We start from the raw sequence: 27,173 nt of genomic DNA on the forward strand, positions 1-27,173 counted from the left end.
ATAAATATTTACTGTTGCGGGCCGAAATCATAAATTTTATATAGTTTATGAAACAAATTATAGCTTCGGTGTTTCTTGACATATTATCTTATGCTATTGGAAATAAAATTTTTTGTATTTTTAAGAATTTCGAATTAAATTTAAGAAAAAACGGATGACTCTAACATATAGCTGTCAAAGAAACGGACAGAGAAATAATAAGATAAATAATTATTTTTAAAAAATGTTGCTTTGTTGATTTTGATCGTATTTTCTTATATTCTGGGTATAGAATATTTTATCTTTTCAGAATTACGAAATTATTTTTACACAAAAATTAGACGACTATAATATTAAGCGAATGGGGTGGTGTTGGGACACGAATAACATGAACACAGGTGTTTAAATTATAAGGTAGGTATCCTACCATGCCACGAAGCTAGATAACAGGTAATAATGCAGTTACTACGCAATCCTTAAATTTGGTAATCAACATGTCCTTCAAATCAGGAATTGCCCGCCATCGAAAGGGTTATACGAAGGTTGATAGGAGGTATGATTTAAACCTATATATTGACTCGTAATCCTAATCCCCGGATTAGTCTGTGAAAACCAGTTGCCGAGTGACAACGTATACATTGTTGTGAGTATGTTTTATACTGAATTAATATAAACACACCGAAATAAATATAAATAAATATTTACTGTTGCGGGCCGAAATCATAAATTTAATATAGTTTATGAAACAAATTATAGCTTCGGTGTTTCTTGACATATTATCTTATGCTATTGGGAATAACATTTTTTGTATTTTTAAGAATTTCGAATTAAATTTAAGAAAAAACGGATGACATATAGCTGTCAAAAAAACGGTCAGAGAAATAATAAGATAAATAATTATTTGTAAAAAAATGTTGCTTTGTTGATTTTGATCGTATTTTCTTATATTCTGGGTATAGAATATTTTATCTTTTCAGAATTACGAAATTATTTTCACACAAAAATCGGACGACTATAATATTTTGCTGAATGGGGTGGTGTTGGGAATAACATGTACACAGGTGATTAAATTATAAGGTAGGTATCCTACCTTATAACATACCCGTTTTTTCTATTTTAGATTACAGAAAAAACCATAACAAGGTTGCCACGAAGCTAGATAACAGGTAATAATGCAGTTACTACGCAATCCTTAAATTAGGTAATTAACATGTCCTTAAAATCAGGAATTGCCCGCCATCGAAAGGGTTATACGAAGGTTGATAGCAGGTATGATTCAAACCTATATTTTGACTCGTAATCCTAATCCCCGGATTAGTCTGTGAACGTATACATTGTTGTGTGTATGTTTTATACTGAATTAATATAAACACACCGAAAGTGTAAGGTGAAAAGTGAATGAAAATCCACCAAAAAGTATAAGGTAAAATGTGAAAATAAGTCCATAAAAAAATATAAGGTGAAAAGTGATTAAAAAGTGATCGCGCTAGGGACGCTGAAGCGCACGCAAGCGCCAGGTAGAATTCGGAAGAGCGACAACGACAGCAGGTGCAAAATACTGCTGACCATGCTACCTGGGAATCGATCGAGCAAAATCCAGGACTCGAGCGCGCACGGGACACTGCAGTGGACGCAAGCGCCAGGTCGGATTCCGAAGAGCGACGACGACAGCAGGTGCAAAAGACTGCTGACCGTGCTACGTTGAGATCGGTCGAGGAAAATCGAGGACAAGAGCGCGCACGGGACGCTGTAGCGCGCGCAATAGTCAGGTCGGATTCCGAGGAGCGACGACGAGAGCAGTCTCGAAACACTGCTGATCATGCTACCTGGAGATCGATCGGGAAAAATCGAGGACCCGAGCGCGCACGGGACGCTGCAGCGCGCGCAATAGTCAGGTCGGATTCCGAGGAGCGAGGACGAGAGCAGTCGCGAAACACTGTTGATCATACTACCTGGAGATCGGTCGAGGAAAATTGAGGACTCGAGCGCGCACGGGACGCTGCAGCGCACGCAAGCGCCAGGTCGAATTCGGAAGAGCACAGACGACAACAGTTGCTAAATACTGCTGTCCATGCTACGTGGAGATCGATCGAGGAAAATCGAGAGACCGAGCGCGCACGGGACGCTGCAGCTCGGGGTCGGGTTCCGAGGAGCGACGACGAGAGCAGTCGCGAAACACTGCTGATCATGCTACCTGGAGATCGATCGAGGAAAATAGAGGACCCGAGCGTTCACGGGACGCTGCAGCTCATAGGATCACTAGGAACAACCCTATCACTAGGACACAGGAGCAAAGGACCAGCACAGTGCATCATCGGAACATAAGACTTCAGCAAAGACTTCGGGAACAACAAATTCAGGAAATGGAAATGAACGTGGTTTCCATCTCAGGTAATGGTTTGAACATACGTACTATTTCTTCTAAATACATGTCGTCAAGGCGTTTCCAAAGGTAAGATGTCTCTCTAATGGCTTCGACTTTCCAGAGATACCTGAATGCCTTAAAAACTTTACATATCTTGTGGAGCGCCTTATTTTTCATCAAATTCCCTTCATGCGCAATATATCCCTTGGATATGGAAGGCAATGCGGAATAAGAGGCGCTGTAGAAAATGTTCCAATTTCAGTACCGGATACTGTAAGCGTACTTTCGCGCACCTTTAATTCGGCCCATGTAATCCAGGTTCATTTAAAAAGAATGTTAGAATATTCCCATAATTTAATGACGGAAACTATTGGACCCGCTCGGGTTATTCAAGCTGTCCGATACTTGGTTAAGACTGAGCTCTACAAAAAGCACAACATTTCTTTTGTATGGGATGCATACAAAGTTAGTTTTGGAAACCCTATGGGTGTATAAAGTAGCTTAAATTAGAAAACGTTTGTTCTACGACTTTTGGAAAAACCCGCTAGTTTAGCGGAAAATCAAAAAAAAAATTAGTTTAAAATGCTTATAGTATCTAAACAACTAATGCTACAGAAACGTGCTATATATCTCTGATAAGAAAATTTAACTTCCCTTCATATAGTAAAGTTGTCTGAATGTAATAGATTTCGAGTTTTGACAAAAAGTTATTTTTTAAAACCACTTTTTGACTATTTTCTCAAAATTGAGTCAAACGATTTCTTTTTAAATTTCAAATCATATAGCCCTTGAGATTCCTCAACTTTTGATATATAACACTATTTGCCCTAAAAATTACCGTTTGGAAGATATTAAGCGATAAGAAGTGCAACTCGTTTCAGCTCCGTATACGAAATAATTCATACCTATTGGAATAAGCAAGAAAAAACCAATTTGATGAAAAATATTCTTATTAGATTTTTTAAACGGAAAATCTGTTATGGTTTTAGGGTCCTTTACTTGCATGAAGCTAATCGAAACAGGAAACTTGATCTATTTGTTCTACCACTTTGGAATAACCCGCTAGTTCCCCGGGAAATATAAGAAACGACAGGTTTCTCTTGGAATCTAAAACTATACAGCCCTTGAGATTCCAAACTTGTGCTATTAAAACAGGTAATTGAAGCGATAAAACTTATTATTAAACAGTTTAATATTCATGGGACGACTCGTAGTCATGGTATTGGGGTACTTAAACTCTTGTGCAAAAAAAAACTTCTGATATCAAACAAAAACACCTCTTAAATTTCTGATATCAACAATTGTGACGAAAAATGATATTACATTCGATAAAATAAATAAGCTATATTAAATTTTTGTATTCGGCACGCTACAACACAAAATTTACGTGTAGGTAAATAAATATTTACTGTTTCGGGCCGAAATCATAAATTTAATATAGTTTATGAAACAAATTATAGCTTCGGTGTTTCTTGACATATTATCTTATGCTATTGGGCATAACATTTTTTGTATTTTTAAGAATTTCGAATTAAATTTAAGAAAAAACGGATGACCCTAACATATAGCTGTCAAAGAAACGGTCAGAGAAATAATAAGATAAATAATTATTTTTAAAAAAATGTTGCTTTGTTGATTTTGATCGTATTTTCTTATATTCTGGGTATAGCATATTTTATCTTTTCAGAATTACGAAATTATTTTCACACAAAAATCTGACGACTATAATATTTTGCTGAATGGGGTGGTGTTGGGACACGAATAACATGGACACAGGTGTTTAAATTATAAGGTAGGTATCCTACCTTATAATATACCCGTTTTTTCTATTTTAGATTACAGAAAAAACCATAACAAGGTTGCCACGAAGCTAGATAACAGGTAATAATGCAGTTACTACGCAATCATTAAATTAGGTAATAAACATGTCCTTAAATTCAGGAATTGCCCGCCATCGAAAGGGTTATACGAAGGTTGATAGCAGGTATGATTCTAACCTATATATAGACTCGTAATCCTAATCCCCGGATTAGTCTGTGAAAACCAGTTGCCGAGTGACAACGTATACATTGTTGTGTGTATGTTTTATACTGAATTAATATAAACACACCGAAAGTGTAAGGTGAAAAGTGAATGAAAATCCACCAAAAAGTATAAGGTAAAATGTGAAAATAAGTCCATAAAAAAATATAAGGTGAAAAGTGATTAAAAAGTGATCGCGCTAGGGACGCTGAAGCGCACGCAAGCGCCAGGTCGAATTCGGAAGAGCGACAACGACAGCAGGTGCAAAATACTGCTGACCATGCTACCTGGGAATCGATCGAGCAAAATCCAGGACTCGAGCGCGCACGGGACACTGCAGTGGACGCAAGCGCCAGGTCGGATTCCGAAGAGCGACGACGACAGCAGGTGCAAAAGACTGCTGACCGTGCTACGTTGAGATCGGTCGAGGAAAATCGAGGACAAGAGCGCGCACGGGACGCTGTAGCACGCGCAATAGTCAGGTCGGATTCCGAGGAGCGACGACGAGAGCAGTCTCGAAACACTGCTGATCATGCTACCTGGAGATCGATCGGAAAAAATCGAGGAACCGAGCGCGCACGGGACGCTGCAGCGCGCGCAATAGTCAGGTCGGATTCCGAGGAGCAAGGACGAGAGCAGTCGCGAAACACTGTTGATCATACTACCTGGAGATCGGTCGAGGAAAATCGAGAGACCGAGCGCGCACGGGACGCTGCAGCTCGGGGTCGGGTTCCGAGGAGCGACGACGAGAGCAGTCGCGAAACACTGCTGATCATGCTACCTGGAGATCGATCGAGGAAAATAGAGGACCCGAGCGTTCACGTGACGCTGCAGCTCATAGGATCACTAGGAACAACCCTATCACTAAGACACAGGAGCAAAGGACCAGCACAGTGCATCATCGGAACATAAGACTTCAGCAAAGACTTCGGGAACAATAAATTCAGGAAATGGAAATGAACGTGGTTTCCATCTCAGGTAGTGGTTTGAACATACGTACTATTTCTTCTAAATACATGTCGTCAAGGCGTTTCCAAAGGTAAGATGTCTCTCTAATGGCTTCGACTTTCCAGAGATATCTGAATGCCTTAAAAACTTTACATATCTTGTGGAGCGCCTTATTTTTCATCGAATTCCCTTCATGCGCAATATATATGCTTTGATATGGAAGGCAATGCGGAATAAGAGGCGCTGTAGAAAATGTTCCAATTTCAGTACCGGATACTGTAAGCGGACTTTCGCGCACCTTTGATTCGGCCCACGTAATCCAGGTTCATTTAAAAAGAATGTACGAATATTCCCATAATTTAATGACGGAAACTATTCGACTCGCTCGGGTTATTCAAGCTGTCCGATACTTGGTTAGGACTGAGCTCTACAGAAAGCACAACATTTCTTTTGTATGGGATGCATACAAAGTTAGTTTTGGAAACCCTATGGGTGTATAAAGTAGCTTAAATTAGAAAACGTTTGTTCTACGACTTTTGGAAAAACCCGCTAGTTTAGCGGAAAATCAAAAAAAACTAGATTTAAAATGCTTATAGTATCTAAACAACTAGTGCTACAGAAACGTGCCATATATCTCTGATAAGATAATTTAATTTGCTAAATACCCTTCATATAGTAAAGTTGTCTGAATGTAATAGATTTCGAGTTATGAAAAAATATATTTTTTAAAACCACTTTTTGACTATTTTCTCAAAATTGAGTCAAACGATTTCTTTTTAAATTTGAAATCGTATAGCCCTTGAGATTCCTCAACTTTTGATATATAACACTATTTGCCCTAAAAATTACCGTTTGGAAGATATTAAGCGAGAAGAAGTGCAACTCGTTTCAGCTCCGTATACGAAATATTTCATACTTATTGGAATAAGCAAGAAAAAACCAATTTGATGAAAAATATTCTTATTAGATTTTTTAAACGGAAAATCTGTTATGGTTTTAGGGTCCTTTACTTGCATGAAGCTAATCGAAACAGGAAACTTGATCTATTTGTTCTACCACTTTGGAATAACCCGCTAGTTCGGCGGGAAATATAAGAAACGACAGGTTTCTCTTGGAATCTGAAACTATACAGCCCTTGAGATTCCAAACTTGTGCTATTAAAACAGGTAATTGAAGCGATAAAACTTATTATTAAACAGTTTAATATTCATGGGACGACTCGTAGTCATGGTATTGGGGTACTTAAACTCTTGTGCAAAAAAAACTGCTGATATCAAACAAAAACACCTCTTAAATTTCTGATATCAACAATTGTGACGAAAAATGATATTACATTCGATAAAATAAATAAGCTATATTAAATTTTTGTATTCGGCACGCTACAACACAAAATTTACGTGTATTTACTGTTGCGGGCCGAAATCATAAATATAATATAGTTTATGAAACAAATTATAGCTTCGGTGTTTCTTGACATATTATCTTATGCTATTGGGCATAACATTTCTTGTATTTTTAAGAATTTCGAATTAAATTTAAGAAAAAACGGATGAACCTAACATATAGCTGTCAAAGAAACGGTCAGAGAAATAATAAGATAAATAATTATTTTTAAAAAATGTTGCTTTGTTGATTTTGATCGTATTTTCTTATATTCTGGGTATAGAATATTTTATCTTTTCAGAATTACGAAATTATTTTCACACAAAAATCTGACGACTATAATATTTTGCTGAATGGGGTGGTGTTGGGACACGAATAACATGGACACAGGTGTTTAAATTATAAGGTAGGTATCCTACCTTATAATATACCCGTTTTTTCTATTTTAGATTACAGAAAAAACCATAACAAGGTTGCCACGAAGCTAGATAACAGGTAATAATGCAGTTACTACGCAATCCTTAAATTAGGTAATCAACATGTCCTTAAAATCAGGAATTGCCCGCCATCGAAAGGGTTATACGAAGGTTGATAGCAGGTATGATTCAAACATATATTTTGACTCGTAATCCTAATCCCCGGATTAGTCTGTGAAAACTAGTTGCCGAGTGACAACGTATACATTGTTGTGTGTATGTTTTATACTGAATTAATATAAACACACCGAAAGTGTAAGGTGAAAAGTGAATGAAAATCCACCAAAAAGTATAAGGTAAAATGTGAAAATAAGTCCATAAAAAAATATAAGGTGAAAAGTGATTAAAAAGTGATCGCGCTAGGGACGCTGAAGCGCACGCAAGCGCCAGGTCGAATTCGGAAGAGCGACAACGACAGCAGGTGCAAAATACTGCTGACCATGCTACCTGGGAATCGATCGAGCAAAATCCAGGACTCGAGCGCGCACGGGACACTGCAGTGGACGCAAGCGCCAGGTCGGATTCCGAAGAGCGACGACGACAGCAGGTGCAAAAGACTGCTGACCGTGCTACGTTGAGATCGGTCGAGGAAAATCGAGGACAAGAGCGCGCACGGGACGCTGTAGCGCGCGCAATAGATTCCGAGGAGCGACGACGAGAGCAGTCTCGAAACACTGCTGATCATTCTACCTGGAGATCGATCGGGAAAAATCGAGGACCCGAGCGCGCACGGGACGCTGCAGCGCGCGCAATAGTCAGGTCGGATTCCGAGGAGCGAGGACGAGAGCAGTCGCGAAACACTGTTGATCATACTACCTGGAGATCGGTCGAGGAAAATTGAGGACTCGAGCGCGCACGGGACGCTGCAGCGCACGCAAGCGCCAGGTCGAATTCTGAAGAGCACAGACGACAACAGTTGCTAAATACTGCTGTCCATGCTACGTGGAGATCGATCGAGGAAAATCGAGAGACCGAGCGCGCACGGGACGCTGCAGCTCGGGGTCGGGTTCCGAGGAGCGACGACGAGAGCAGTCGCGAAACACTGCTGATCATGCTACCTGGAGATCGATCGAGGAAAATAGAGGACCCGAGCGTTCACGGGACGCTGCAGCTCATAGGATCACTAGGAACAACCCTATCACTAAGACACAGGAGCAAAGGACCAGCACAGTGCATCATCGGAACATAAGACTTCAGCAAAGACTTCGGGAACAACAAATTCAGGAAATGGAAATGAACGTGGTTTCCATCTCAGGTAATGGTTTGAACATACGTACTATTTCTTCTAAATACATGTCGTCAAGGCGTTTCCAAAGGTAAGATGTCTCTCTAATGGCTTCGACTTTCCAGAGATACCTGAATGCCTTAAAAACTTTACATATCTTGTGGAGCGCCTTATTTTTCATCGAATTCCCTTCATGCGCAATATATATGCTTTGATATGGAAGGCAATGCGGAATAAGAGGCGCTGTAGAAAATGTTCCAATTTCAGTACCGGATACTGTAAGCGGACTTTCGCGCACCTTTGATTCGGCCCACGTAATCCAGGTTCATTTAAAAAGAATGTACGAATATTCCCATAATTTAATGACGGAAACTATTCGACTCGCTCGGGTTATTCAAGCTGTCCGATACTTGGTTAGGACTGAGCTCTACAGAAAGCACAACATTTCTTTTGTATGGGATGCATACAAAGTTAGTTTTGGAAACCCTATGGGTGTATAAAGTAGCTTAAATTAGAAAACGTTTGTTCTACGACTTTTGGAAAAACCCGCTAGTTTAGCGGAAAATCAAAAAAAACTAGATTTAAAATGCTTATAGTATCTAAACAACTAGTGCTACAGAAACGTGCCATATATCTCTGATAAGATAATTTAATTTGCTAAATACCCTTCATATAGTAAAGTTGTCTGAATGTAATAGATTTCGAGTTATGAAAAAATATATTTTTTAAAACCACTTTTTGACTATTTTCTCAAAATTGAGTCAAACGATTTCTTTTTAAATTTGAAATCGTATAGCCCTTGAGATTCCTCAACTTTTGATCTATAACACTATTTGCCCTAAAAATTACCGTTTGGAAGATATTAAGCGAGAAGAAGTGCAACTCGTTTCAGCTCCGTATACGAAATATTTCATACTTATTGGAATAAGCAAGAAAAAACCAATTTGATGAAAAATATTCTTATTAGATTTTTTAAACGGAAAATCTGTTATGGTTTTAGGGTCCTTTACTTGCATGAAGCTAATCGAAACAGGAAACTTGATCTATTTGTTCTACCACTTTGGAATAACCCGCTAGTTCGGCGGGAAATATAAGAAACGACAGGTTTCTCTTGGAATCTGAAACTATACAGCCCTTGAGATTCCAAACTTGTGCTATTAAAACAGGTAATTGAAGCGATAAAACTTATTATTAAACAGTTTAATATTCATGGGACGACTCGTAGTCATGGTATTGGGGTACTTAAACTCTTGTGCAAAAAAAAAACTTCTGATATCAAACAAAAACACCTCTTAAATTTCTGATATCAACAATTGTGACGAAAAATGATATTACATTCGATAAAATAAATAAGCTATATTAAATTTTTGTATTCGGCACGCTACAACACAAAATTTACGTGTATTTACTTTTGCGGGCCGAAATCATAAATATAATATAGTTTATGAAACAAATTATAGCTTCGGTGTTTCTTGACATATTATCTTATGCTATTGGGCATAACATTTCTTGTATTTTTAAGAATTTCGAATTAAATTTAAGAAAAAACGGATGAACCTAACATATAGCTGTCAAAGAAACGGTCAGAGAAATAATAAGATAAATAATTATTTTTAAAAAATGTTGCTTTGTTGATTTTGATCGTATTTTCTTATATTCTGGGTATAGAATATTTTATCTTTTCATAACAAGGTTGCCACGAAGCTAGATAACAGGTAATAATGCAGTTACTACGCAATCATTAAATTAGGTAATAAACATGTCCTTAAATTCAGGAATTGCCCGCCATCGAAAGGGTTATACGAAGGTTGATAGCAGGTATGATTCTAACCTATATATTGACTCGTAATCCTAATCCCCGGATTAGTCTGTGAAAACCAGTTGCCGAGTGACAACGTATACATTGTTGTGTGTATGTTTTATACTGAATTAATATAAACACACCGAAAGTGTAAGGTGACCGCTCCGGGACCTCGCAAGTCGAATCCGTAGGGCTCTCCTGGACAATTCCACTCGAGACCTTACCGATCGACCGCTCTCCCTTCTGGCTTGTTATACTCTTTCCAGGCGTAACGCCAGGACTTTGTGGACAGGGTTAATCGACCGCCTTGACCTAGCCGTGTGATGCCCTCTGGATCTCAGCTACCTGCGTCTCAATTCGGAGATTCCTGGTATCCCAATTCCGAACGTCTCGACGTCGCAATCTCGCTCCTTGTAGGCTCCCACGGCGCTGCTTCTCTGGCGACACGACTTGCTGCTGCTCCCTTGTAGATTATCTGGTTGTTTGATTGTTCACTTTGGTATCTGAGTGATCTTGACGGTTTGACTCCTTGTGATCGACTGAACCAGCTGCCAGCGCTCTGCGGCCTTATATAGGGCCTCCGGGAACCGTTATTTCCCTTTTGCGCACGGCCCGCTGGATCTCTCCACTCTGGGTCCAAAGTCCGTGCCTCCTGGATGACCCACTTGTCGTTCCCGTACCGCTTCCAATCGATGCTCCGCCCACTGCTGCCATCCCGCTGATTCCCGTTATGCTTGTGGCACGCCTGTGTGCCGCTCCACCGCCGAGATGTGGCACTTCCTCTCCCGGTCCAAAGTTCACGGGAGAGTCCAAAGTCCGGTGGAGTTCCGTTACCCGCTTTTGCACACGGCACTCTTGCCTTGCCCGCGAAGTCTCCACTCTCTCTCGATCTCCATCCTTGGTCTCCAAACTCTCTCGCTCTCCTTCATTGGTCTCCAAACTCTCTCGCTCTCCTTCGTTGGTCTCCAAACTCTCTCGCTCTCCTCGCCGCGCAGTTACTACGCGAATTCGCCGCGTATCTGGCAAGCGGCCGGCCATCTGATGCTGTTTCTATTTGTGGGGAGTTATTCAACTCCTCACAGTGGTTAATCACATTGGCGGTGCTGTCGGCCACTTTGGAAGTTTCGGCGCCCGTCTTGGGATCCTTAGGCCATACACCTGGATCACTAGTTCTTTTCGTCCTTCGGGATTTTGCAGGTTGACTTCCTCCAGATTGTGGTCGATCGCAGGACCGGTTATCGGGACTTTCTCCTGGGTGAAGTTGATCCTAGGGAAACGTCAAGACATCCTTCTGGACACCAGCCTTCTTCCAGTCGTGGTCTGTGTTGATGGGAGTTGTACTTCTAGACCACTGTCAGGGAGAGATCAGAACAATTTCTGTCTTCCTTCTCTATTTGGCTGGGGTCTTTTATACCGGACTAGAGCTTTCGCTAGCTCCCCATATTGGATGAGTTAACTAAGTGTTCCCACCTAGGGGTACTGTTTCTCTATTTCCCTATTTTAGGAGTCAACGGCCGGCTGGTGCACTTTGCCACCTTACTGAAGTACGGTTACGAGCAGGTCGATCGTGGTTGTTGTTCTGGCCACGCGACACCCATGAGTTGCCGACTTGTTTTTGCTGCTTTGCCCGTATCAATCGGAGTGTGGTTAGTCATTAGGGGCCCCTGCCCTCAACTTATGGCATTTGTTTTGCCGGGGTTAATCTTGTATGGGGGAAGGGCGTACGTAACAAATATTCTTATTAGATTTTTTAAACGGAAAATCTGTTATGATTTTAGGGTCCTTTACTTGCATGAAGCTAATCGAAATAGGAAACTTGATCTATTTGTTCTACCACTTTGGAATAACCCGCTAGTTCTGCGGGAAATATATATACAGCCCTTGAGATTCCAAACTTGTGCTATTAAAACAGCGATAAAACTTGTTATTAAACAGTTTAATAATACAAAAACACCTCTTAAATTTCTGATATCAACAATTGTGACGAAAAATGATATTACATTCGATAAAATAAATAAGCTATATTAAATTTTTGTATTCGGCACGCTACAACAGAAAATTTTCGTGTAGGTAAATAAATATTTACTGTTGCGGGCCGAAATCATAAATTTAATATAGTTTATGAAACAAATTATAGCTTCGGTGTTTCTTGACATATTATCTTATGCTATTGGGCATAACATTTCTTGTATTTTTAAGAATTTCGAATTAAATTTAAGAAAAAACGGATGACTCTAACATATAGCTGTCAAAGTAACGGTCAGAGAAATAATAAGATAAATAATTATTTTTTAAAAAAATGTTGCTTTGTTGATTTTGATCGTATTTTCTTATATTCTGGGTATAGAATATTTTATCTTTTCAGAATTACGAAAATATTTTCACACAAAAATCTGACGACTATAATATTTTGCTGAATGGGGTGGTGTTGGGACACGAATAACATGAACACAGGTGCTTAAATTATAAGGTAGGTATCCTACCTTATAATATACCCGTTTTTTTCTATTTTAGATTACAGAAAAAACCATAACAAGGTTGTCACGAAGCTAGATAACAGGTAATAATGCAGTTACTACGCAATCCTTAAATTAGGTAATCAACATGTCCTTAAAATTAGGAATTGCCCGCCATCGAAAGGGTTATACGAAGGTTGATAGCAGGTATGATTCAAACCTATATATTGACTCGTAATCCTAATCCCCGGATTAGTCTGTGAAAACCAGTTGCCGAGTGACAACGTATACATTGTTGTGAGTATGTTTTATACTGAATTAATATAAACACACCGAAAGTGTAAGGTGAAAAGTGAATTGAAAATCCACGAAAAAGTATATGGTAAAATGTGAATATAAGTCCATAAAAAAATATAAGGTGAAAAGTGATTAAAAAGTGATCGCGCTAGGCACGCTGAAGCGCACGCAAGCGCCAGGTCGAATTCGGAAGAGCGACAACGACAGCAAGTGCAAAATACTGCTTACCATGCTACCTGGGAATCGATCGAGCAAAATCCAGGACTCGAGCGCGCACGGGACGCTTTAGCGCGCGCAATAGTCAGGTCGGATTCCGAGGAGCGACGACGAGAGCAGTCGCGAAACACTGTTGATCATACTACCTGGAGATCGGTCGAGGAAAATTGAGGACTCGAGCGCGCACTTGACGCTGCAGCGCACGAATTCGGAAGAGCGACAACGACAGCAGGTGCAAAATACTGCTGACCATGCTACCTGGAAATAGATCGAGCAAAATCCAGGACTCGAGCGCGCACGGGACACTGCAGTGGACGCAAGCGCCAGGTCGGATTCCGAAGAGCGGCAACGACAGCAGGTGCAAGAGCGCGCACGGGACGCTGTAGCTCGCGCAATAGTCAGGCCGAAGCAGTCTCAAAACACTGCTGATCATGCTACCTGGAGATCGATCGGCAAAAATCGAGGACCCGAGCACGCACGGGACGCTGCAGCGCGCGCAATAGTCAGGTCGGAATCCGAGGAGCGACGACGAGAGCAGTCTCCAAATTCTGCTGATCATGCTACCTGGAGATCGATCTGGAAAAATCGATGACCCGAGCGCGCACGGGACGCTGCAGCGCACGCAAGCGCCAGGTCGAATTCGGAAGAGCACAGACGACAACAGTTGCAAAATACTGCTGTCCATGCTACGTGGAGATCGATCGAGGAAAATCGAGAGGCCAAGCGCGCACGGGACGCTGCAGATCGGGGTCGGGTTCCGAGGAGCGACGACGAGAGCAGTCGCGAAACACTGCTGATCATGCTACCTGGAGATCGATCGAGGAAAATAGAGGACCCGAGCGTTCACGGGACTCAGCAGCTCATAGGATCACTAGGAACAACCCTATCACTAGGACACAGGAGCAAAGGACCAGCACAGTGCATCATCAACAAATTCAAATTAAATAAAATGGAAATGAACGTGGTTTCCATCTCAGGTAATGGTTTGAACATACGTACTATTTCTTCTTAATACATGTCGTCAAGGTGTTTCCAAAGGTAAGATATCTCTCTAATGGCTTCGACTTTCCAGAGATACCTGAATGCCTTAAAAACTTTACATATCTTGTGGAGCGCCTTGTTTTTCATCGAATTCCCTTCATGCGCAATATATCCCTTGGATATGGAAGGCAATGCGGAATAAGAGGCGCTGTAGAAAATGTTTCAATTTCAGTACCGGATACTGTAAGCGGACTTTCGCGCACCTTTGATTCGGCCCATGTAATCCAGGTTCATTTAAAAAGAATGTAAGAATATTCCCATAATTTAATGACGGAAGCTATTCGACCCGCTCGGGTTATTCAAGCTGTCCGATACTTGGTTAAGACTGAGCTCTACAGAAAGCACAACATTTCTTTTGTATGGGATGCATACAAAGTTAGTTTTGGAAACCCTATGGGTGTATAAAGTAGCTTAAATTAGAAAACGTTTGTTCTACGACTTTTAGAAAAACCCGCTAGTTTAGCGGAAAATCAAAAAAAGCTAGATTTAAAATGCTTATAGTATCTAAACAACTAATGCTACAGAAACGTGCTATATATCTCTGATAAGATAATTTAATTTGCTAAATACCCTTCATATAGTAAAGTGTAAAGTGAATGTAATAGATTTCGAGTTATGACAGTAAAGTTATTTTTAAAAACCACTTTTTGACTATTTTCTCAAAATTGAGTCAAACGATTTCTTTTTAAATTTCAAATCATATAGCCGTTGAGATTCCTCAACTTTTGATTTATAACACTTTTTGCCCTAAAAATTACCGTTTGGAAGATATTAAGCGATAAGAAGTGCAACTCGTTTCAGCTCCGTATACGAAATATTTCATACTTATTGGAATAAGCAAGAAAAAACCAATTTGATGAAAAATTTTCTTATTAGATTTTTTAAACGGAAAATCTGTTATGGTTTTTTGGGTCCTTTACTTACATGAAGCTAATCGAAACAGGAAACTTGATCTATTTGTTCTACCACTTTGGAATAACCCGCTAGTTCGGCGGGAAATATAAGAAACGACAGGTACAACGACTATACAGCCCTTGAGATTCCAAACTTGTGCTATTAAAACAGGTAATTGAAGCGATAAAACTTGTTATTAAACAGTTTAATATTCATGGGGACGACTCCTAGTCATGGTATTGGGGTACTTAAACTCTTGTGCAAAAAAAACTGCTGATATCAAACAAAAACACCTCTTAAATTTCTGATATCAACAATTGTGACGAAAAATGATATTACATTCGATAAAATAAATAAGCTATATTAAATTTTTGTATTCGGCACGCTAAAACAGAAAATTTACCTGTAGGTAAATAAATATTTACTGTTGCGGGCCGAAATCATAAATTTAATATAGTTTATGAAACAAATTATAGCTTCGGTGTTTCTTGACATATTATCTTATGCTATTGGGCATAACATTTTTTGTATTTTTAAGAATTTCGAATTAAATTTAAGAAAAAACGGATGACTCTAATATATAGCTGTCAAAGTAACGGTCAGAGAAATAATAAGATAAATAATTATTTTTAAAAAAATGTTGCTTTGTTGATTTTGATCGTATTTTCTTATATTCTGGGTATAGAATATTTTATCTTTTCAGAATTACGAAAATATTTTCACACAAAAATCTGACGACTATAATATTTTGCTGAATGGGGTGGTGTTGGGACACGAATAACATGAAAACAGGTGTTTAAATTATAAGGTAGGTATCCTACCTTATAATATACCCGTTTTTTTCTATTTTAGATTACAGAAAAAACCATAACAAGGTTGTCACGAAGCTAGATAACAGGTAATAATGCAGTTACTACGCAATCCTTAAATTAGGTAATCAACATGTCCTTAAAATTAGGAATTGCCCGCCATCGAAAGGGTTATACGAAGGTTGATAGCAGGTATGATTCAAACCTATATATTGACTCGTAATCCTAATCCCCGGATTAGTCTGTGAAAACCAGTTGCCGAGTGACAACGTATACATTGTTGTGTGTATGTTTTATACTCAATTAATATAAACACACCGAAAGTGTAAGGTGAAAAGTGAATTGAAAATCCACCAAAAAGTATATGGTAAAATGTGAATATAAGTCCATAAAAAAATATAAGGTGAAAAGTGATTAAAAAGTGATCGCGCTAGGCAGGAAGAGCGACAACGACAGCAAGTGCAATATACTGCTTACCATGCTACCTGGGAATCGATCGAGCGCAATCCAGGACTCGAGCGCGCACGGGACGCTGCAGCGCGCGCAATAGTCAGGTCGGATTCCGAGGAGCGACGACGAGAGCAGACTCCAAATACTGCTGATCATGCTACCTGGAGATCGATCTGGAAAAATCGAGGAACCGAGCGCGCACGGGACGCTGCAGCGCACATAAGCGCCAGGTCGAATTCGGAATAGCACAGACGACAACAGTTGCAAAATACTGCTGTCCATGCTACGTGGAGATCGATCGAGGAAAATCGAGAGGCCAAGCGCGCACGGGACGCTGCAGATCGGGGTCGGGTTCCGAGGAGCGACGACGAGAGCAGTCGCGAAACACTGCTGATCATGCTACCTGGAGATCGATCGAGGAAAATAGAGGACCCGAGCGTTCACGGGACTCAGCAGCTCATAGGATCACTAGGAACAACCCTATCACTAGATACTTCAGCAAAGACTTCGGGATCAACAAATTCAAATTAAATAAAATGGAAATGAACGTGGTTTCCATCTCAGGTAATGGTTTGAACATACGTACTATTTCTTCTTAATACATGTCGTCAAGGCGTTTCCAAAGGTAAGATATCTCTCTAATGGCTTCAACTTTCCAGAGATACCTGAATGCCTTAAAAACTGTACATATCTTGTGGAGCGCCTTGTTTTTCATCGAATTCCCTTCATGCGCAATATATCCCTTGGATATGGAAGGCAATGCGGAATAAGAGGCGCTGTAGAAAATGTTTCAATTTCAGTACCGGATACTGTAAGCGGACTTTCGCGCACCTTTGATTCGGCCCATGTAATCCAGGTTCATTTAAAAAGAATGTAAGAATATTCCCATAATTTAATGACGGAAGCTATACGACCCGCTCGGGTTATTCAAGCTGTCCGATACTTGCTTAAGACTGAGCTCTACAGAAAGCACAACATTTCTTTTGTATGGGATGCATACAAAGTTAGTTTTGGAAACCCTATGGGTGTATAAAGTAGCTTAAATTAGAAAACGTTTGTTCTACGACTTTTGGAAAAACCAGCTAGTTTAGCGGAAAATCAAAAAAAGCTAGATTTAAAATGCTTATAGTATCTAAACAACTAATGCTACAGAAACGTGCTATATATCTCTGATAAGATAATTTAATTTGCTAAATACCCTTCATATAGTAAAGTGTAAAGTGAATGTAATAGATTTCGAGTTATGACAGTAAAGTTATTTTTAAAAACCACTTTTTGACTATTTTCTCCAAATTGAGTCAAACGATTTCTTTTTAAATTTCAAATCATATAGCCGTTGAGATTCCTCAACTTTTGATTTATAACACTTTTTGCCCTAAAAATTACCGTTTGGAAGATATTAAGCGATAAGAAGTGCAACTCGTTTCAGCTCCGTATACGAAATATTTCATACTTATTGGAATAAGCAAGAAAAAACCAATTTGATGAAAAATTTTCTTATTAGATTTTTTAAACGGAAAATCTGTTATGGTTTTTTGGGTCCTTTACTTACATGAAGCTAATCGAAACAGGAAACTTGATCTATTTGTTCTACCACTTTGGAATAACCCGCTAGTTCGGCGGGAAATATAAGAAACGACAGGTACAACGACTATACAGCCCTTGAGATTCCAAACTTGTGCTATTAAAACAGGTAATTGAAGCGATAAAACTTGTTATTAAACAGTTTAATATTCATGGGGACGACTCCTAGTCATGGTATTGGGGTACTTAAACTCTTGTGCAAAAAAAACTGCTGATATCAAACAAAAACACCTCTTAAATTTCTGATATCAACAATTGTGACGAAAAATGATATTACATTCGATAAAATAAATAAGCTATATTAAATTTTTGTATTCGGCACGCTAAAACAGAAAATTTACCTGTAGGTAAATAAATACTTACTGTTGCGGGCCGAAATCATAAATTTAATATAGTTTATGAAACAAATTATAGCTTCGGTGTTTCTTGACATATTATCTTATGCTATTGGGCATAACATTTTTTGTATTTTTAAGAATTTCGAATTAAATTTAAGAAAAAACGGATGACTCTAATATATAGCTGTCAAAGTAACGGTCAGAGAAATAATAAGATAAATAATTATTTTAAAAAAAATGTTGCTTTGTTGATTTTGATCGTATTTTCTTATATTCTGGGTATAGAATATTTTATCTTTTCAGAATTACGAAAATATTTTCACACAAAAATCTGACGACTATAATATTTTGCTGAATGGGGTGGTGTTGGGACACGAATAACATGAAAACAGGTGTTTTAATTATAAGGTAGGTATCCTACCTTATAACATACCCGTTTTTTTCTATTTTAGATTACAGAAAAAACCATAACAAGGTTGTCACGAAGCCAGATAACAGGTAATAATGCAGTTACTACGCAATCCTTAAATTAGGTAATCAACATGTCCTTAAAATTAGGAATTGCCCGCCATCGAAAGGGTTATACGAAGGTTGATAGCAGGTATGATTCAAACCTATATATTGACTCGTAATCCTAATCCCCGGATTAGTCTGTGAAAACCAGTTGCCGAGTGACAACGTATACATTGTTGTGTGTATGTTTTATACTCAATTAATATAAACACACCGAAAGTGTAAGGTGAAAAGTGAATTGAAAATCCACCAAAAAGTATATGGTAAAATGTGAATATAAGTCCATAAAAAAATATAAGGTGAAAAGTGATTAAAAAGTGATCGCGCTAGGCAGGAAGAGCGACAACGACAGCAAGTGCAATATACTGCTTACCATGCTACCTGGGAATCGATCGAGCGCAATCCAGGACTCGAGCGCGCACGGGACGCTGCAGCGCGCGCAATAGTCAGGTCGGATTCCGAGGAGCGACGACGAGAGCAGACTCCAAATACTGCTGATCATGCTACCTGGAGATCGATCTGGAAAAATCGAGGAACCGAGCGCGCACGGGACGCTGCAGCGCACACAAGCGCCAGGTCGAATTCGGAATAGCACAGACGACAACAGTTGCAAAATACTGCTGTCCATGCTACGTGGAGATCGATCGAGGAAAATCGAGAGGCCAAGCGCGCACGGGACGCTGCAGATCGGGGTCGGGTTCCGAGGAGCGACGACGAGAGCAGTCGCGAAACACTGCTGATCATGCTACCTGGAGATCGATCGAGGAAAATAGAGGACCCGAGCGTTCACGGGACTCAGCAGCTTATAGGATCACTAGGAACAACCCTATCACTAGATACTTCAGCAAAGACTTCGGGATCAACAAATTCAAATTAAATAAAATGGAAATGAACGTGGTTTCCATCTCAGGTAATGGTTTGAACATACGTACTATTTCTTCTTAATACATGTCGTCAAGGCGTTTCCAAAGGTAAGATATCTCTCTAATGGCTTCAACTTTCCAGAGATACCTGAATGCCTTAAAAACTGTACATATCTTGTGGAGCGCCTTGTTTTTCATCGAATTCCCTTCATGCGCAATATATCCCTTGGATATGGAAGGCAATGCGGAATAAGAGGCGCTGTAGAAAATGTTTCAATTTCAGTACCGGATACTGTAAGCGGACTTTCGCGCACCTTTGATTCGGCCCATGTAATCCAGGTTCATTTAAAAAGAATGTAAGAATATTCCCATAATTTAATGACGGAAGCTATTCGACCCGCTCGGGTTATTCAAGCTGTCCGATACTTGCTTAAGACTGAGCTCTACAGAAAGCACAACATTTCTTTTGTATGGGATGCATACAAAGTTAGTTTTGGAAACCCTATGGGTGTATAAAGTAGCTTAAATTAGAAAACGTTTGTTCTACGACTTTTGGAAAAACCAGCTAGTTTAGCGGAAAATCAAAAAAAGCTAGATTTAAAATGCTTATAGTATCTAAACAACTAATGCTACAGAAACGTGCTATATATCTCTGATAAGATAATTTAATTTGCTAAATACCCTTCATATAGTAAAGTGTAAAGTGAATGTAATAGATTTCGAGTTATGACAGTAAAGTTATTTTTAAAAACCACTTTTTGACTATTTTCTCCAAATTGAGTCAAACGATTTCTTTTTAAATTTCAAATCATATAGCCGTTGAGATTCCTCAACTTTTGATTTATAACACTTTTTGCCCTAAAAATTACCGTTTGGAAGATATTAAGCGATAAGAAGTGCAACTCGTTTCAGCTCCGTATACGAAATATTTCATACTTATTGGAATAAGCAAGAAAAAACCAATTTGATGAAAAATTTTCTTATTAGATTTTTTAAACGGAAAATCTGTTATGGTTTTTTGGGTCCTTTACTTACATGAAGCTAATCGAAACAGGAAACTTGATCTATTTGTTCTACCACTTTGGAATAACCCGCTAGTTCGGCGGGAAATATAAGAAACGACAGGTACAACGACTATACAGCCCTTGAGATTCCAAACTTGTGCTATTAAAACAGGTAATTGAAGCGATAAAACTTGTTATTAAACAGTTTAATATTCATGGGGACGACTCCTAGTCATGGTATTGGGGTACTTAAACTCTTGTGCAAAAAAAACTGCTGATATCAAACAAAAACACCTCTTAAATTTCTGATATCAACAATTGTGACGAAAAATGATATTACATTCGATAAAATAAATAAGCTATATTAAATTTTTGTATTCGGCACGCTAAAACAGAAAATTTACCTGTAGGTAAATAAATATTTACTGTTGCGGGCCGAAATCATAAATTTAATATAGTTTATGAAACAAATTATAGCTTCGGTGTTTCTTGACATATTATCTTATGCTATTGGGCATAACATTTTTTGTATTTTTAAGAATTTCGAATTAAATTTAAGAAAAAACGGATGACTCTAATATATAGCTGTCAAAGTAACGGTCAGAGAAATAATAAGATAAATAATTATTTTAAAAAAAATGTTGCTTTGTTGATTTTGATCGTATTTTCTTATATTCTGGGTATAGAATATTTTATCTTTTCAGAATTACGAAAATATTTTCACACAAAAATCTGACGACTATAATATTTTGCTGAATGGGGTGGTGTTGGGACACGAATAACATGAAAACAGGTGTTTTAATTATAAGGTAGGTATCCTACCTTATAACATACCCGTTTTTTTCTATTTTAGATTACAGAAAAAACCATAACAAGGTTGTCACGAAGCTAGATAACAGGTAATAATGCAGTTACTACGCAATCCTTAAATTAGGTAATCAACATGTCCTTAAAATTAGGAATTGCCCGCCATCGAAAGGGTTATACGAAGGTTGATAGCAGGTATGATTCAAACCTATATATTGACTCGTAATCCTAATCCCCGGATTAGTCTGTGAAAACCAGTTGCCGAGTGACAACGTATACATTGTTGTGTGTATGTTTTATACTCAATTAATATAAACACACCGAAAGTGTAAGGTGAAAAGTGAATTGAAAATCCACCAAAAAGTATATGGTAAAATGTGAATATAAGTCCATAAAAAACTATAAGGTGAAAAGTGATTAAAAAGTGATCGCGCTAGGCAGGAAGAGCGACAACGACAGCAAGTGCAATATACTGCTTACCATGCTACCTGGGAATCGATCGAGCGCAATCCAGGACTCGAGCGCGCACGGGACGCTGCAGCGCGCGCAATAGTCAGGTCGGATTCCGAGGAGCGACGACGAGAGCAGTCTCCAAATACTGCTGATCATGCTACCTGGAGATCGATCTGGAAAAATCGAGGAACCGAGCGCGCACGGGACGCTGCAGCGCACACAAGCGCCAGGTCGAATTCGGAATAGCACAGACGACAACAGTTGCAAAATACTGCTGTCCATGCTACGTGGAGATCGATCGAGGAAAATCGAGAGGCCAAGCGCGCACGGGACGCTGCAGCTCGGGGTCGGGTTCCGAGGAGCGACGACGAGAGCAGTCGCGAAACACTGCTGATCATGCTACCTGGAGATCGATCGAGGAAAATAGAGGACCCGAGCGTTCACGGGACTCAGCAGCTCATAGGATCACTAGGAACAACCCTATCACTAGGACACAGGAGCAAAGGACCAGCACAGTGCATCATCGGAACATAAGACTTCAGCAAAGACTTCGGGATCAACAAATTCAAATTAAATAAAATGGAAATGAACGTGGTTTCCATCTCAGGTAATGGTTTGAACATACGTACTATTTCTTCTTAATACATGTCGTCAAGGCGTTTCCAAAGGTAAGATATCTCTCTAATGGCTTCAACTTTCCAGAGATACCTGAATGCCTTAAAAACTGTACATATCTTGTGGAGCGCCTTGTTTTCATCGAATTCCCTTCATGCGCAATATATCCCTTGGATATGGAAGGCAATGCGGAATAAGAGGCGCTGTAGAAAATGTTTCAATTTCAGTACCGGATACTGTAAGCGGACTTTCGCGCACCTTTGATTCGGCCCATGTAATCCAGGTTCATTTAAAAAGAATGTAAGAATATTCCCATAATTTAATGACGGAAGCTATTCGACCCGCTCGGGTTATTCAAGCTGTCCGATACTTGGTTAAGACTGAGCTCTACAGAAAGCACAACATTTCTTTTGTATGGGATGCATACAAAGTTAGTTTTGGAAACCCTATGGGTGTATAAAGTAGCTTAAATTAGAAAACGTTTGTTCTACGACTTTTGGAAAAACCAGCTAGTTTAGCGGAAAATCAAAAAAAGCTAGATTTAAAATGCTTATAGTATCTAAACAACTAATGCTACAGAAACGTGCTATATATCTCTGATAAGATAATTTAATTTGCTAAATACCCTTCATATAGTAAAGTGTAAAGTGAATGTAATAGATTTCGAGTTATGACAGTAAAGTTATTTTTAAAAACCACTTTTTGACTATTTTCTCCAAATTGAGTCAAACGATTTCTTTTTAAATTTCAAATCATATAGCCGTTGAGATTCCTCAACTTTTGATTTATAACACTTTTTGCCCTAAAAATTACCGTTTGGAAGATATTAAGCGATAAGAAGTGCAACTCGTTTCAGCTCCGTATACGAAATATTTCATACTTATTGGAATAAGCAAGAAAAAACCAATTTGATGAAAAATATTCTTATTAGATTTTTTAAACGGAAAATCTGTTATGGTTTTAGGGTCCTTTACTCGCATGAAGCTAATCGAAATAGGAAACTTGACCTATTTGTTCTACCACTTTGGAATAACCCGCTAGTTCGGCGGGAAATATAAGAAACCACAGGTTTCTCTTGGAATCTGAAACTATACAGTGCTATTAAAACAGGTAATTGAAGCGATAAAACTTGTTATTAAACAGTTTAATAATACAAAAACACCTCTTAAATTTCTGATATCAACAATTGTGACGAAAAATGATATTACATTCGATAAAATAAATAAGCTATATTAAATTTTTGTATTCGGCACGCTACAACAGAAAATTTTCGTGTAGGTAAATAAATATTTACTGTTGCGGGCCGAAATCATAAATTTAATATAGTTTATGAAACAAATTATAGCTTCGGTGTTTCTTGACATATTATCTTATGCTATTGGGCATAACATTTCTTGTATTTTTAAGAATTACGAATTAAATTTAAGAAAAAACGGATGACTCTAACATATAGCTGGCAAAGAAACGGTCAGAGAAATAATAAGATAAAAAATTATTTTTAAAAAAATGTTGCTTTGCTGATTTTGATCGTATTTTCTTATATTCTGGGTATAGAATATTTTATCTTTTCTGAATTACGAAATTATTTTCACACAAAAATCTGACGACTATAATATTTTGCTATGGGGTGGTGTTGGGACACGAATAACATGGACACAGGTGTTTACCCGTTAATAATATACCCGTTTTTTCTATTTTAGATTACAGTAAAAACCATAACAAGTGTTTGTGCCTAACCGAAGTAGACACTTCCGGGTCACACCGCGGGACAAGGGGGTAATGAGCACTTGTCGCTGGCACGGGGACGCTTTGATGGCAGGACGATCGCGTCGCGGCAATGGTAACGATGGTTACTACGATGCCGGACCACAGGCGATGCTGGAGCTGCGCTGAGGGTGAGCTAACGTGGTTAGCTGCTAGTTGAGATAGTGTATTACGAGCCCTATTCCCAGATGTAGGAAGTAGAACCTCGGAGTTAAGAGGTGTGTTGATAACTGATTTATTCTTCATTTGATACCTGCTTATATACTACTTGGAACACGGAAGTTTAGTGGAATGATTAGTGAAGTGCGCTATATTCTAAAGTAGGTAGGTAGGTCAGGGAGTTTTGATTATGGTAGCAGTTTGTGTGGTTAGCTCGGCAGACACTGCAAAATGTGCTGACTGCATTGGCCGGTCAGTGTGCCGTTGAGTCGGTGAGACGGTGAGTTAGTGAGACATATAATATGCTGATCAGCCATTCTCATATGCAGTGGGTGCTACTGAGCGCCTGGTACTGTTCCCAACTTGGCTACTGCTTGATTTGTTGGGTGTGGTCATGTTGAGTACCTTTGGGTACGAACATTCTCCCCCCCATTGAGGGGTACCCTCAATAAGGTCGTGATGTCGGTCAGCCCTTGACCGAATTGTATCGGAAGAACCTAACAAATCATTGACCAAGGTGGATCTTTCCTTCAACTGCGGTTTGTGATTCAGGTCCTTCACATCTTCTTGATGCTGCTTAACACTCCCCTTTGCGATAAAATTGACATTACCGTGGGGACTGAAATTGTGCTCTCGTAGAACTTGATCATTTGGCACGTCTATGGTATGTGGACATTCTGCAATAAAACTAAGATATTTCTTGGTTAGGTTTGGACATGTTGAACCAAAGTCAGCCTTCTTGTAGGTTTTAGATTGATGAGAAGTCGGTTCTATATTCATCGGATTTTTATCTTTTGTTGGCTCATAAGCAGCGTTCGGTCCTGCAAAATCACCTCTGCCTTCTACCAGATTAGTGTTGATTTCCGTATCAGATGAGGTTTCTTTATTGAGATAACCTGTGATTACATAACCAAGCCTAGTGCCTTGTGCCAAAGGTTTATTAGGTCCTAGTTCAAGAAGTTCACCGGTTATTACTCGAGAATACACCTCAGCCCCTAAGGTTAGGTCAATGGGTCCAGGTTGCCGAAAGTCAGGATCTGATAATGGCAGTCCCTCGGGAATATTAAGATCGGTTGTAATCGGTACTGACGGTTGGTCTGTAATGACTGTGGGCATAATAAATACCTCTAATAGTTTTTCAAACCCTGATGTACAGGATGAGAGCTTTAGTGTTGATCTAATTGCTGTTGATATCTTTCCTCCGATTCCAGATATTTCAATCGGTGAACCTTCCTTAAGAGATAGCAGATCTGCCATTCTCCTTGAGATAAGATTCACCTGTGATCCACCATCTATTACAGCGCGACATGTTTGTAATTGACCGTTTGGCCCTTGTAATGAGACCTTCGCGGTCGCGAGCAGAGTATATCCTCCTACGTTGTCGTAGCCTGCAATGGTTACTGCGCCGGCCACTGGATTGCTAGTTGGTCCTTTGTGTAACAGTGAATGGTGCCGTTGCTGGCAGACTCGACAATTGGTCGGTGATCCACAGTTTTCAACCATATGAGCTGTAGACAAACAATTTGTGCATGCTCCTATTTGAATAATGGCTTGGCGCCGTGTTTTGGGGTCCATTTCCTGGAACCGGCTACATGCTCTAAGATTATGTGGTCCTAGGTGACAAATCTTACAGCTCTCTTCGTTATGAACTGACTGATGGCGTAGTGTTGCTGTAGGTTAAGCGCTTATCGTCTCCAGCATGCAAGCGCGCCGTTCAATAAACGTTAGTACACTCCTTAACGTTGGAATTTCCGTTGGTGCATCCGCTGAATTTTCTAGAGCAGCTAGAGATTGCTGGTCTAGTTTTCTTCTGATAAGAAAACACAGGATTGGATCCCAGGATTTTGTGCTGATATCGAGGTTTTTAAGAGTACTCATTGAGTTTTTTATAGTGTCATGTAAGGCCCTTAGTTGGCGCGAGGAGCCGTCTATAGGCCTATGGTCAATAATTTTAGCTATGGCGGCGAATACTTATATTTTGCCGTTCTGGTACCTGGCCTTCAACCGCAACCAGGTGTCGTCATAGCCACCCTGTGAGAAGGCTGTGTCTGTCAAGACGTTCCTCGCTTCACCACGAAGCGAACTCTGTAGAATATGTAGTTTTTGACTGGCCGAATATGGTTTGTTATGTACCAATTCCACAAAGAGATCATGGAACCGTGGCCAGTCTAGATACTCGCCGTTGAACTCCGGAATGCTAATTGGCGGAAGTGCCAAGTTTAGGCTCATTGGCGCGTCGTTTTCTCGTAGCAGGTTCATTTCGTATTCCTCGTATAATGTGTGGGATTGGGCTAGCTCTGCTTCTGCCAGAGCTGCGGCCCCAGGTGTGCTATCCAATTCGTCGTGGGCTTGCCTCAGTAACGCCCAATGGAGATCCAGGTGCCTTTGTAAGGCTGGGGTGACAGTTGGGGCGTTCGAGGCTAATGTTAATGATGACTCCAATTCGTTGCATCTTCTCTGCAACTGTCGGATCACCGTGTCAATTGCGGAATCTCCTTTGACTTGATCTCTTGTTGTAAGCTTGATGTTGGCCGAAGTTCGTCTGGGGGCCTTCGGAAGCCCGCTTCCAGTCGGCACGTTGTCCAGAAAGATATTCTGATATTTTTCGACCAGCTCTTTAAGTGCTACTAGTCGTGAAGAGTACTCACTTCCAGTGGGTAATGCCGCTTGCTGGACTTCTTCATCTAGGTCGCAAAACTGCTGCCAGAGAT

The 27,173-nt window shown here is 39.6% G+C and overlaps 2 protein-coding genes across 2 annotated transcripts; both read left to right on the top strand.

Moving 5' to 3' along the window:
* Positions 1 to 473: 473 nt before the first annotated feature.
* Positions 474 to 5,278, top strand: LOC139354272 (serine/arginine repetitive matrix protein 5-like). Its single transcript, XM_070998492.1, has 4 exons — positions 474 to 532; positions 1,985 to 2,370; positions 4,286 to 4,328; positions 4,570 to 5,278. Exons 1-4 carry the CDS (start codon positions 474 to 476, stop codon positions 5,276 to 5,278), a joined length of 1,197 nt encoding a protein of 398 aa, XP_070854593.1.
* Positions 5,279 to 7,236: 1,958 nt separating this feature from the next.
* LOC139354273 (serine/arginine repetitive matrix protein 2-like) lies at positions 7,237 to 22,502 on the top strand. Its single transcript, XM_070998493.1, has 6 exons — positions 7,237 to 7,295; positions 7,537 to 7,795; positions 8,122 to 8,428; positions 11,704 to 11,759; positions 13,739 to 14,086; positions 22,092 to 22,502. Exons 1-6 carry the CDS (start codon positions 7,237 to 7,239, stop codon positions 22,500 to 22,502), a joined length of 1,440 nt encoding a protein of 479 aa, XP_070854594.1.
* Positions 22,503 to 27,173: the final 4,671 nt, after the last annotated feature.

Source organism: Drosophila suzukii (assembly GCF_043229965.1).
Source record: "Drosophila suzukii chromosome 2 unlocalized genomic scaffold, CBGP_Dsuzu_IsoJpt1.0 scf_2c, whole genome shotgun sequence".
NCBI lineage: Eukaryota > Metazoa > Arthropoda > Insecta > Diptera > Drosophilidae > Drosophila > Drosophila suzukii.

What these genes read in the sequence shown, in the direction of transcription:
- LOC139354272 (XM_070998492.1), top strand. Translation starts at nt 474, where the DNA reads ATGTCCTTCAAATCAGGAATTGCCCGCCATCGAAAGGGTTATACGAAG. An exon ending in GAACGTGGTTTCCATCTCAG is followed by an intron (nt 2,371 to 4,285) that starts GTAATGGTTTGA and finishes CCTTAAATTCAG; the next exon opens with GAATTGCCCGCCATCGAAAG. An exon ending in TATACGAAGGTTGATAGCAG is followed by an intron (nt 4,329 to 4,569) that starts GTATGATTCTAA and finishes TGATCGCGCTAG; the next exon opens with GGACGCTGAAGCGCACGCAA.
- LOC139354273 (XM_070998493.1), top strand. Translation starts at nt 7,237, where the DNA reads ATGTCCTTAAAATCAGGAATTGCCCGCCATCGAAAGGGTTATACGAAG. An exon ending in TATACGAAGGTTGATAGCAG is followed by an intron (nt 7,296 to 7,536) that starts GTATGATTCAAA and finishes TGATCGCGCTAG; the next exon opens with GGACGCTGAAGCGCACGCAA. An exon ending in AAGAGCGCGCACGGGACGCT is followed by an intron (nt 7,796 to 8,121) that starts GTAGCGCGCGCA and finishes TGCTACGTGGAG; the next exon opens with ATCGATCGAGGAAAATCGAG.